This window comes from Monomorium pharaonis, chromosome 9 (assembly GCF_013373865.1).
Source record: "Monomorium pharaonis isolate MP-MQ-018 chromosome 9, ASM1337386v2, whole genome shotgun sequence".
Taxonomy (NCBI): domain Eukaryota; kingdom Metazoa; phylum Arthropoda; class Insecta; order Hymenoptera; family Formicidae; genus Monomorium; species Monomorium pharaonis.
Genome location: NC_050475.1, coordinates 10,874,749 through 10,887,016, shown reverse-complemented (window position 1 = coordinate 10,887,016; position 12,268 = coordinate 10,874,749). Strand labels below are relative to the sequence as shown.

Here is a 12,268-nt window from a genome sequence, read left to right as displayed (position 1 = left end):
TCACTATTCACCATAACATCTTTCGATTCTCTCTTCCCCTCTCCTTCCATATATCTTCCCCCCTCTCTACCCGTCCTTACATTAAAATCTCCTCCTATAATCAACCTCACTCCCTCCTCTCTTCCCTCCATCCACCCCTTCAACGACTCCATTTTAGCTTCTAGGTCTTTATTTACATATACTCCTATCACCCTCCACCATTCATCTCCTAAACACACTTTCCTTACCAACACCCCCTCTATCTCCCCCCCCTGTCCGCTTCTATCTATCTTTATCCCCTTCCTTATTCCTATCACCATCCCCCCTTTTGCCCTCCCCCTCCCTTCCTTCCCCTTTCCCCCCTCTCTTACTGCCTCTACTTACTCGTTTTCCTTATCTCCAAACCACATTTCTCCTATCTCATCCCACATCTTTATTTTTCCATCTACCCACATCCTCATATATCCTACATTAACTCTCTTCCCTTTTTCCCTCTCTTTATCTGCTTCCCTTTCTATTTTCCATCTCGCTCTCCTCTCTTCAAATTTGTTACTGGTTCCAATAAATCCAATATCAAATTTTAAAGTGCGACTACTCTCAAATAAATCTACATAATGGCATCAAAAAAATGAAGGAAACTTTAATATTTGCAGAATATATTACTTGTATTAAGAAGTCCATATATATATATATATATATATATATATATATATATATATATATATATATCTTCATATTTAAAACAATTTACCAGGCATCCGGATCGAATGAAATTAAGGTTCGGTTACGGTTACGGTTTAATAAAAAGATTTGAAAACCGGTTACGGTTTCAGTTTCGGTTTCTTGGCAAATACAAAAAATACTAAAACCGTTTCAATTCCGTTTTTTTCCGGTTTTTTCCGGTTATGGTTCCTGTCCTTCTAATATTATTATGTAATAAGTAATTATGTAATAGTAATTATTACATAATTTCTATTTATATTTAATAATTTATAATATTTAATATATTATTAAATATTATAATATTTAATAATATTTAATAGTGTTTAATGATAATTTATAAAAAATTATTTACGTATGAAAGAAGGAATCAATTTGAATCGTGTTACCAATAAATCTATTGCTTCAAAAAAAGATGATTGAATGAGAGAAATACGAGGAAAAAGCAAAAAAGTAGGAGTAGATAGACATGAATTCGCAAAGTTGCAAACAAAGAGTAATAAGCAAAATATGTACAATATTTTTTTATATCCAGAATATATATAAAAAAACATACAAATATGTAGTGGTAATAAGACTAAATGCAGTGGTAATAAAACTAATAAGGTATGCTGTAGAACATCATAAACTAAAAAAAGTGTTAATAAAAAACACTATGTTCATGTCACACACGATTGTTGCAATTTCATAATTGCAATCTCAGTTCAAGGTCACATTAAGAACCAGATAGATATAGGAAGCAGTAATATTCAATTAGACTCGAAGTATTATTAAGTAAAAATAATAAAAAGAAAAACGACAAAAAATTTAAATTAAAAATATAAAAACTGAAAAAATATACCGAAAAAAACCGTAAGCCTAAAAAAATTTAATGGTTTCCGGTTATGGTTCCGGTGCTGTAAATTTAGCAGAATTCGGTTGCGGTTTACGATTTCAGTCTGGCTAAAAAATCGGTTATGAACCGGTTATCGGTTTCGATTTCGGTGCGGTCCGGGTCCCTGGAAATTACCAGTTTTTGTAATTTTTAATTATGTTTTATGAAAAAAATTATAACTTTTAAAATTTTTAATATTTTGAGCTAAAAATTTAATTGAATGAGGTCAAGATATGACACTTTATGAGAAAAAAATTTGGATAGTGGTTGTTACAAAAAAGTATTAATTTAGACAGACGAAGACTAGATATTTTTGTATTGAAGTAAACGCTATTTATATTTAACAAAACATAACTTTTTTCATTTTTAATATTTTGAACTGAAAATTTAACTGAATAAAGTCAAGATATGACACATCATGAAAAAGAATAGTAAGATAGTGAGTGTTGCAAAAAAGATATTTATTTATACAGACAAAAACGAGCTATTTTTGTATTGAAGTTGTCGTGCCTCTGGTCTCCGGACACGGTACGGGATTGCTCCCGATGACTTCTCGGGATCAGGTGCCCAAAAGATAGCGCCGAAAGTTGTATAAAAGAGATGTATTTGTTCCAACTTGGTTACAATTCTCAGTGATTAATTATTAAACCCGTATTAAGTATAAAAAAGTGTTATACTGAGCGACATAGATTAGTCACTTGATTGATTAATAATGAGCCCGCTCGTTCTCTTTTTGCGGTGTTTATATATGTTATATATAATTTATATATGTTATGGTCAAACCCCGTTGCGCGGGCGTTCCTAGGATTGACTGGTCAATGCGCGGAATAACCAAGTGTTTTGGTCAAAGCCCGAAATAGTTTTGTACTTTGACTGATATGTTTTTAGTCCATCCTAGGAGTGACTAACATGGCTGGTCAAAGCTAGAAACTGAAGAAAACATTTCGGACTTAGACCAACGCTTATTTGTTTCGCGCATTGACCAGTCAATCTTAGGTATGATTATAATAACGCCATCTAAGCCCACTATGCGCCTTGCAGGTGTTCTCATTTGTCTGCTATTCGTGAGCGATTCACGGCACAAATGCGTTGCTGTCTAGCACAAGCCATGCAAAAAATGCGCGAATTTCAAATGTCTATATGTATTTTTATGAGCATCCTCGTTTAGCGTGGAAAGTCGCAAACCCATGTGGTGCAGTGAATGCTTTGCGCACACACACACACACACACACACACACACACACACACACACACACACACACACACACACACACGGGGGGGGGGTGCAATTGGGGCCTTTGGCTAGTTGATCAAGTGCATATGTCTTTCCTTTGAATTCTAAAATAAAAAGGCGCCTGGCTTCCTATGTCGATCAATTCCAGTAGATTTAACCCTTAAAAGGCACACTATCTGCATGAGACATAAAGAGCACACTAGGTCAAATTGACCCGAGCAACTTCAATTACTTCTCAGAAAATTATAAGTTTATTTTTTATGTACAAAAAATTTAGTATTTATTTTAATTATTTATAAACAAGATTTAATTATTGCAAATATCAAAAACAATTTTTTTATTAGAGAAAAAATTGAAATATGGAAAGAAATTAAAAAATTGTCTTTTTTCACCTAAAATTGCATAATTTTATTTTTTAATATTTTTATCTAAAAACTGGATAATCTTGAAACCATCCACTTAAAGATAAAATTAATTGTGATGGTTGATATTTCAAAAAAAGTATTTATTTGAGCACATGAATACTCCTTTTTTTTTAAACAACGCAATATTTACTATTTACAATGTATTTCAAAAATTTTATTATCGTATCATTTTTACAAAAAATACCTTACAGAATAATGAAAATGTATAAAAAATGATAAAACACTTTTTTATAATTTAAGAAGGATTCTAAGCTTTATTCGTCTGCACAATCGACACAGACGTAAGCGCGATGGTCATCACACATCGGTTTTTCGCAACTCAAGCAGACTTCTTTCGTTTTCTTATCTTTGTTACTGTTACAAAGTGAACACCGTTTTTGTTTTTTTAAGTACACACGCTGTCCTTGTTGCTCACGGTCGCTTCCAATATAGTTATAATTCCCAATCTGACATCTTTACAAAGCATTGAGCATGTCCTACGTTCACGCAAGTATGGAATAACAAAGTGCAAGTAGAGATTATCTAAGCAATTGGAAGATATTAATGCTCAGTCCGAAAACTTAATTTTATACAAAATCTGTATATTAACTGCAGCCTGGTCCAGCATTCCATAAAAAACTCGCATTGGCCATCGATTAGTTCGCCGTCTTGTGGTTCTAGCGTGACACAACTGATTAAAACAATCGGTGCCGCTTTTTGTCTTGTTATAATGTAATACAATATCGGATTTGCTATTATAGAATATTTGTTATTATAGAATCGGAGTAGGTAGAGGCAATTAATACAATTTTATTTTTCTTTGACGTAAAAGATAATAGAGTAATATTATTATTGTTGCAAAGCAAAATTTGATGTCGGGCGGTGTTTTAGATGCTATTTTTGTTTCACTCAGAATTTTACGTTTGTTTTTACGTATAGTTTCAGTAACTGTTAGATAATATGAGGCTGCCATTATTTTTTCGAACAATGGAATTGATGAAAACCAATTACCACACGTCACCGTGCGATTTGAACTATGTATTGAAGAGTAACATCTGTAAATACTTTTTCCGGTATTTTACCAGCGACATAAACGGCTTGATTTTGTTCTTTTTCTATGTACAGAATATCGTTGATCAAATATGATGTTTCGGCATCGTTAAGCGTCACAATTTTCAAGCCGTATTTATCCGATTTCGATTTAATGTAGACTTTAAAATACCTGCCTCGGAAACCAAGGAGCTGTTTATTCATAGTCACTGATTGGATGCTTTGTAATGTTTTTCGCAGTTTGAAATAAAAATGCTTCAAATTTTTGCACAGGCGCAATTAATAATCTCTGCATCTGTTAGCGTGTATGTCAGTATTTTATCCGGATTGTATGAGCTCGATTGAGTTTCGCGCGTTTGCATTGTTTATAGCAGAGCGTAGCGCGTTCCCAGCGTCATGTAGCGACGCTCGCCTTCACGCGCGATCGTCTTTTTACCCTTGATGGTCCGGAAGCGTCGCTGCCGAGCCAGTCAGTGCGATCTGGGTCTGCATAGTGTGCGGGCGCAGAGTATAATCGCAATAAACGCTTTAACCTAGCGCACGACTTTTAATTGCAATCCTAACATTGATCCTTCGAGCCGGATTGCAAGCGAGTCCGGCGTTCAGATAGTGCATTCAGTATTCGGGACGTAAATTTTTTGTGAAATTGTATGCACCAAGTCGGGTGCATACAATTTCACAAAACTTAGTCGACAAGACACGCGGTGCAAGATGGCGGAAATCGGTAGTTTACGCAAGGCACGAGGCTACATAAAGGCAAAACTGACAAGATTACGAACAGCGGTATTCCAAGCCACGGACAATACCGATAGCGAGTTCGACAAGGCTGAGGCAGAAACAAGGTTAGAGGCCCTAGAAGAAATATATGGTAATTATTTACAATTGGTACTTTTCCGAATTTTGATATTTTTTCATCAGAAAAGTACCAATTGTAAATACCCAAATAGCACTGGATGTTTCAAGGACGTCCATTTTAAGTCCAATTCAGGTCCGCATGTCCATGGACATAAAATGGACATTCATTGGATGTCTATTATTGGAATTTAAACGGATGTTCTATTAAAAACGTCCTATGCTGGATATTTGATTTATGTCCGCACTTGTATCTTATTTTTATATAATTTATCTTTATTATTTTTATTATATATACATATATATATATATTATTTACAATATTTATAATTAACATTAATTTATAAATAATAATAATTTATATTATTTTTAACTTTCAAAAGGTTTATTTTAATTGTTCTACTTTTAGATGTAATATGAAATAATATGAAATAATACGTATTATTTTTTTATTTATTATTAACATTATTAATTATTGGTATTTTTTTAAATGTTTGTTGTAATATATTATTGTTTCTTTTTCGTTTTTTATCGTTTTGTTTTTATTTTCGTTTTTTTCTTTTTCGTTTTTTTTTGTTTCTTTTTCTGACCAAAGGAGGGATACAGCAATTGGTCCGGGTCAAGCACTGTCTCTGTCTAACCAGTAGCATAATGGGCGCTAGACAGAGAAAGAAATTGACCCGAACCACGTCTCCTCTTTGTCTTTTTGCCGGACACTTTTCAAGAGCTTTTTGCAGGAAATGCGCAGTCCATACTTTATATCGATGATTTTTACAAAATGTGGATTAATCCACTATTGCAGCAAGCCCTTTAATTAAAAAAGGCCCAAAAGAAATAATCAAACCATAATAGGTTTCCAAAATTTGGTGTATATCCCATGAACGTCCATTATAGGACTTTCTATGAATGTACAAAGTTGTGCCAAACGTATATCCTATGGACGTCTATCGAATGTCCGACGGACCTTATTTGGACTCTTAATGGACGTCCGAATGTCCAGAAGCGGATATCCATTGGACATGCAATGGATGTCTTTGTGCTATTTGGGTAATTACCCATAATTTTTTTATACCTGGCAAACTCAGCATAAAAATGTGTACAAAATATTTATCATAAATATTTTTCTTTCTTATAAATATTTTATAGTCGCAAACCCATGTGGTGCAGAGAATGCTTTGACACACACACATACACACGCGCGCGCGCGCACACACACCAGGGGGATGCAAGGTGGGCTTCGCCCCCACTTCCGCACTTACAACGTCCAAGTCGCTAACCCATGTACTATCTGCAATGCGGAATCGTATCGTGTGCTATCAGGTCCGTGTGCAAATAGGTCGATGCGCAATTGGGTCCGTGTGCAAACGGGTTGGTGCACAATCGGGTCAGTGTGCAATTAAGTCTGTGTTTGATTCAAACGCTATGTGTCCGATCGCTGTTGTGTCCAATAGAGTTTTTGTCCGATAGGGATTGTGTCTGATTAGGACTGTGTCCGATCGGAGCGCAATCGGGACCGTGTCCAATCGGGACTGTGTCCGATCGCTTATGTGCGCAATCGGGACAGTCCCGTTGGTACAGCAGAGACAAAGTTCACTTTTATCCAACCCCAAAGTTCGGGATTCATTTCATTTTCACGCTACTTTTGAATTTGATGGTACATCCGAAAAGTGTGCTGTTGTGTTGCTGCAGCAGTGAGGGCGGGGGGGGGGGATAAAGCTAAATTTGCCTTATTGTTTCCAACTGATCTGGCGAAGAGATTATATCGATGTAGATATCAAGATGTCTTGATCGCAGGTGCGCCATATACAGTTAGAAAAAAACGTACTCCAGCTCGAATTACTTTATCGTACGTTGCATTCGCGTTATTGAAATTATTTACGACTTCCTGCAAATTATCTCGTTCCAACAGTTTAAAGTATTTAATTTTTTCTTTTTGAAAAATACATGATATGGTATCGCAATCATTGCAAATGCATGTGCGAAAATTCTTTTTTTAAGTCCTTCTCGTGATTGAAGATTTCTTAAACAATACACAACTTTGCGTTCAGTTTTTCTTTTTCCTGGTTTTACGAAGTAGATGTTACTTTTAGGGTGGGACTAAAGCCGTCCATAGAACAAGAAAATCTATCTTCTCCAACAATTACTACTTATTCTAACTTCAATTACATCAATTACGGGAGCGTCCCAGATGCGCACAGTAATAAACGGACACAGTAACAAACGGACACAGACCAAATGCGCACAGACCAAATACGCACAGACCTAATGCGCACAGACCAAATACGCACAGACCTAATGCGCACAGACCAAATGCACACAGACTAAACGGACACAGTAACAAAAAGACTTACCACATGGGTTGCGACTTTTTAGAGCACCTTTACTGACGGGGAGGGTGGGGTGGACGAACCCACTCACCCGTGTGTGTGTGTGTGTGTGTGTGTGTGTGTGCGTGCATGCATGCATGCATGCGTGTGTGCGTGCGTGCAAAGCATTCTGTGTAGCACATGGGTTCGCACTGTGTCCGTTTGGTCTGTGTATTCAGGGTTGGGAAGTAACGCGTTACTTGTAACGCCGTTACCGTTTTCGTTACATTTTTTTGGTAACGCTCGTTACTTTTTTATGTCTGTAACGGTAACGGTAACGTCGTTACATTTTTACAGTAACGGTAACGAATTCAGCCGTTACTTTTATCGTTACTTTAGTTCCCTATATCTTTTATATCTGTTCAATAGATCGCGTACTGGTCGCGCGCATTATTCTTAATGGATAATTAATTCTTAATTGGATAAAAATATTCCGATATAGGGCGCTGGAAGTCAATGCCACATAAGAATGCCCTGTTGAAATATCTTGTTAATGCGATGCGTAAACCTTTTATTTTGAGATTTAAAAGACTGTAGATAGTCGTCTTCAATACGCAAATACATACAATATGTATAACCTATCTGCTAGATTATAGATTACGTGCAATAAATGCAATTATAAAATATTTATTTCCATATTTTATAATATATATTTTAAATATATGTTTGAAAAATATTCTCTACCTTATATAGGCTGCATTCCGATAGTCACTGCTAGTATTAAAAGTCTAAAAGTCTATAGTATATGTATATGAAACTGAACTATAGATTTTCAATACTGGTAATGAATATTGGAATGCTTATATAACATTAATTTTTAAAAACAAAGTTTATTAATAATTTTTGACAAAATGACATTTGTGAATTACAATATAAATTCTTATAAAGATAAGTATATTAAAAAAATAAAGATATTAATATAAAAAATTAGAATAATTATTAATTGAGTTTAATATAAAAAAGCTTGCTATATATTAGAAACTAGTTTAAAGTTTTAAGTTTTAATATTGATTATTAAATAATGTAATTTTATAATTTAACATTTTACTTTAGCATTTCAAAAAAGTAACGAAAAAAGTAACGAATCGTTACTTTCTAAGTAACGAGTAACGGTAACGAGTTACTTTTTACAAAAAGTAACGGTAACGGTAACGCGTTACTTTTTTAAGGTAACGTTCCCAACCCTGTGTGTATTTATTATGCACCCTTGCCCCCGTGTGCGTGCGTGCGTAGGCACGATTACGGTGTAGAAATGTACGATGTACAACTTTACGGTGTAGAAATGTACGGTGTACACAGAAATGTACATTATTTTGTGTCCATTTGTAACGTCTCTATCTGCATTGTGTCCAAGTGAAGGCCCCTCGTGGCTATTAGAGCGTCGCGTATTCTTGGTCGTTTCTCTCGGCAGAGGTAAACTTTGTTTTGGTTTCCGAGTTAGTAACGAAGTTCGCGAATTTCAAGTAATAGTTTGTGGAGCATCATATTCTCCATGATGGTTGTATCAATCGCCTACTTATTCGTGGTGCTGCAGATGTATTTTCACTTTGTTCGCTTGAATTACAAAGCTCTTGTCGCCTAGCGTCTCTTCGGGTTCTTCCTATCTGGGCGACGAATGTGAAGGAGGGCGTTTAGTTACGTCTGTCCGCGTTGGTGAACGTGAATCCATATTATCTTTTGTCAGTCGTGATGTTGCTAGTAAACTGAAGTCAGATTTTTTTATCGAATACGCACGTTCGGTCGTTATATTTGGAGAGTTCGCTGGTTATCCAAAACTCTTATTACGTTACTAATATATCTCTGATGCAAAACACTAAATTTTGAGTGTACGTTCCGATTTACCGCCTGTACTAGATCGCGACACTCTACCTTGCGGGATCGCAATCCAACGACATAGAATCCGAACTTACGATGCGTTAACAGAATATTGTAAGCAAAGGACAATAAACTGTAAATTTGAGAAAAACGTGGTGTGAGTGACTTCGACCCAGATCCTTGGCAGCGATCTCTTCAGTGCCTCAAAATCCGAGAGAACAACAGTATTGCACGAATAAAATTTGTTTCTTATTAAAATTTTGTATACATAGACGTAGAAGCAATATCTGAGCTTTAACTGTTCTATTTATAGACGTACAGAGATTTTAATGTTTGCAGAGCATCAAGTTGTTTCTCTTTATTGGTTATAGATGGTGGCTTACCTGATTTAATTTTCTATGCTATCAAAACGTCATATTGTCTTTAAAATGTGAATTTATAAAGAGTGAGGCCAAAAATCGCCTGTATAAGAGATTAAAGTTTGCATTCTGCAACGCTAACATAGGCACACAAAGAGGAAAGTGGTCTGTCTCTGGGACCCTACTAGTCAATCTCTATGTATTTTGACGTGCTGAACAAGAATCCGGTATCAGAATTGCTCCATCACCCACCTTTTTTTTTCATAAAAAAAAATGGCTTAAAAAACTTTAAAAGGTCTACTGATTTTGCTGCAATTCTGACACCGAATTTGTGTTCAGCGACTTAAAATACATAAAGATATCATGATTTTGTCCGTGATACAGATCTTTTTTTTTGTGGATAACTGTGCTGCATTACCGCACCAAAAAAAAATTGACCTGTATCGGACCAGACTTTGATATCTTTATGTATCTTAAGCCGCTGGACACAAATTCGGTATCAGAATTGCCTTATTACCCACTATTTTCCGTGTGCAACAAAATTATTACAATTTTCAAAGTTTTAAAAATTTTTTCGATTTAAAAAAAAGTAGGTGCTGAAACAATTCTGATACCGGATTCATGTTTAGCACGTCAAAATACATAGAGATTGACTAGTAAGGTCCCAGAGACAATTTTCTTTTTTTTGTGTGTGTGCCTGTTAGCGTTGCAGAATGCAATCTTTGACCTCTTATATTTTGAAGATAAAGAGTGGGATCAATCTGAAACTTCTATGGGATTAATGTCTTGTATATAATTATTATTTACCAAATTCAAGTCGGGATTCAAGGCAAAATAGGCGATTTTTGGCTTTTTTTGGCCTCACTCTTTAACGTTTTGAATGTGTCGTTAAATAATCGAACGACAGAAATATTATATGCTATCGTTCCTTATCACTTTTCCCATGCATCATTAAAATATTAATTTTTTTCATGCTCTGACAATTCGCTAGCCATTTTTAATCAACTATTTAATTTTTAATTTATTAATATAATTCGAGAATTTAGAAATAAACATCCTCAATGTTTTTTATATTGAACGATAAATCTCATAACATCAATTGGTTTTTTATATTTAGTTTTACAAGTGAAATCAAATTATAAATGAAGAAAAAATGTATAAAAAAAGAAATCATACTTGTATTATTTTATACGCATACGCGCACGCATACGTATTATAGACTCATATTGGCTTCGTATCAATTTCTATTTAATTATGATTCATTCTATTTACTTAATCTGTATGATTATATTTTTAAGGCTCTCCATTTAACAAGGGCAGTAGCGACATTGTTACATTTTTCACCAGAAGAGGAACGTCTACTCCAGGAAACTTTAGAATGGAAAATGTCATGGTTTGGTACTAGGCCTAATTTAGGATTCGGACAAACTGCTAAGGCAATACCACCCAGCTGATAATAGGAAAATGTTTCGTACTTCACGAAACACATTAGAACAAACATAAATTTTCGTTTTGAGTCTAGTTAATTTATGTATGAGAGATAGCAGTAACTGATCCAAAGGATATATAAAAATTATAAGAGTAATGTAAAGAGTTATAAACGATAACTTTTTGCATAAATATAACAAATTAATTGTAACACGCTCAAAGATCACAATGGAAATTTATTATGATAAAAATAATTTTGTGAGATTTGACGTTTATTTAAAAGTATATAGTTATTATACTAGTATATTATTTATTATTGAAAAATATTGGATCATCTTAAAGATTTATAATTATGCTGAAATTTGAAGTATCATTGAGAAGTGCAATTTGAAGCGCGTAAACGAATGTTTCTGGATGATAAAATTGTGATATCCAGCGTTTTATGCATGTTTGAATCACGGTACATGCCATTTTTATATGGAATCGATTAATTTGTAATAAACCATAAATGTTTTTGTTAAGAATAAAATAACTTGTGTGTGTAAGATTGATCACACATATCATGTAAGCCTGCTCATTATCTATTCTTGTTTATTTTTACAACCTAAATACACAATAGAATTATGAAACTAATGATCTGGAAACAAGATTGAACCCTTTGCATCACGGTGGGTCACTGAGTGACCCACCAAAGTTTCTTTAGTTTTTAATTATTTTAACGATTTTTTAACCTTTTAAAATCGGTTTTTTTTGCTTTTTGATAGTTTGGGATACCTGAAGGTATGTTTAAAAGATATATGTAATTAAAAATTTGAATTTATTTATTTGCTGTAAACAAATATCAAAAATTTACTGTTTTTTTTTTTTAAGAAATTCATTTTTTCTTAGAGAAGAGCCTCAATTTCCATAAAACAAAACTCTACATTTGGAGGTTTTTGAGGTCGCTGATTACGAATCTGTTATTAGATTTTCGAAAATAACGAATGCAATATGGCGGACACAATATTAAAAATTCAATCAATTTCCATAAAACGTAGTATCTATTTTTTTGAGGTGCTGATTACGAATCCGTTACCAGAATTTTAAAACTCAAAATGGTGGATCCAATATGGTGGGTATAAAATTAAAAATTTAACTAATTTCCGTGAAACTTAGTATCTAGGAGTTATATTGGATTGTCATATTGG

At 34.2% G+C, this 12,268-nt stretch overlaps 1 protein-coding gene across 1 annotated transcript in view; it reads left to right on the top strand.

The window, feature by feature from the left end:
• Window positions 1-11,661, top strand: part of LOC105835054 (golgin subfamily A member 1) — a 178,030-nt gene extending 166,369 nt beyond the window's left edge. Inside the window, exon 8 of the mRNA XM_036292280.1 lies at window positions 10,952-11,661. Coding sequence (XP_036148173.1) covers window positions 10,952-11,107 — 156 coding nt within the window. The 3' untranslated portion in view covers window positions 11,108-11,661. The remainder of the gene's footprint in view (window positions 1-10,951) is intronic.
• The last annotated feature ends 607 nt before the right edge of the window (window positions 11,662-12,268 follow it).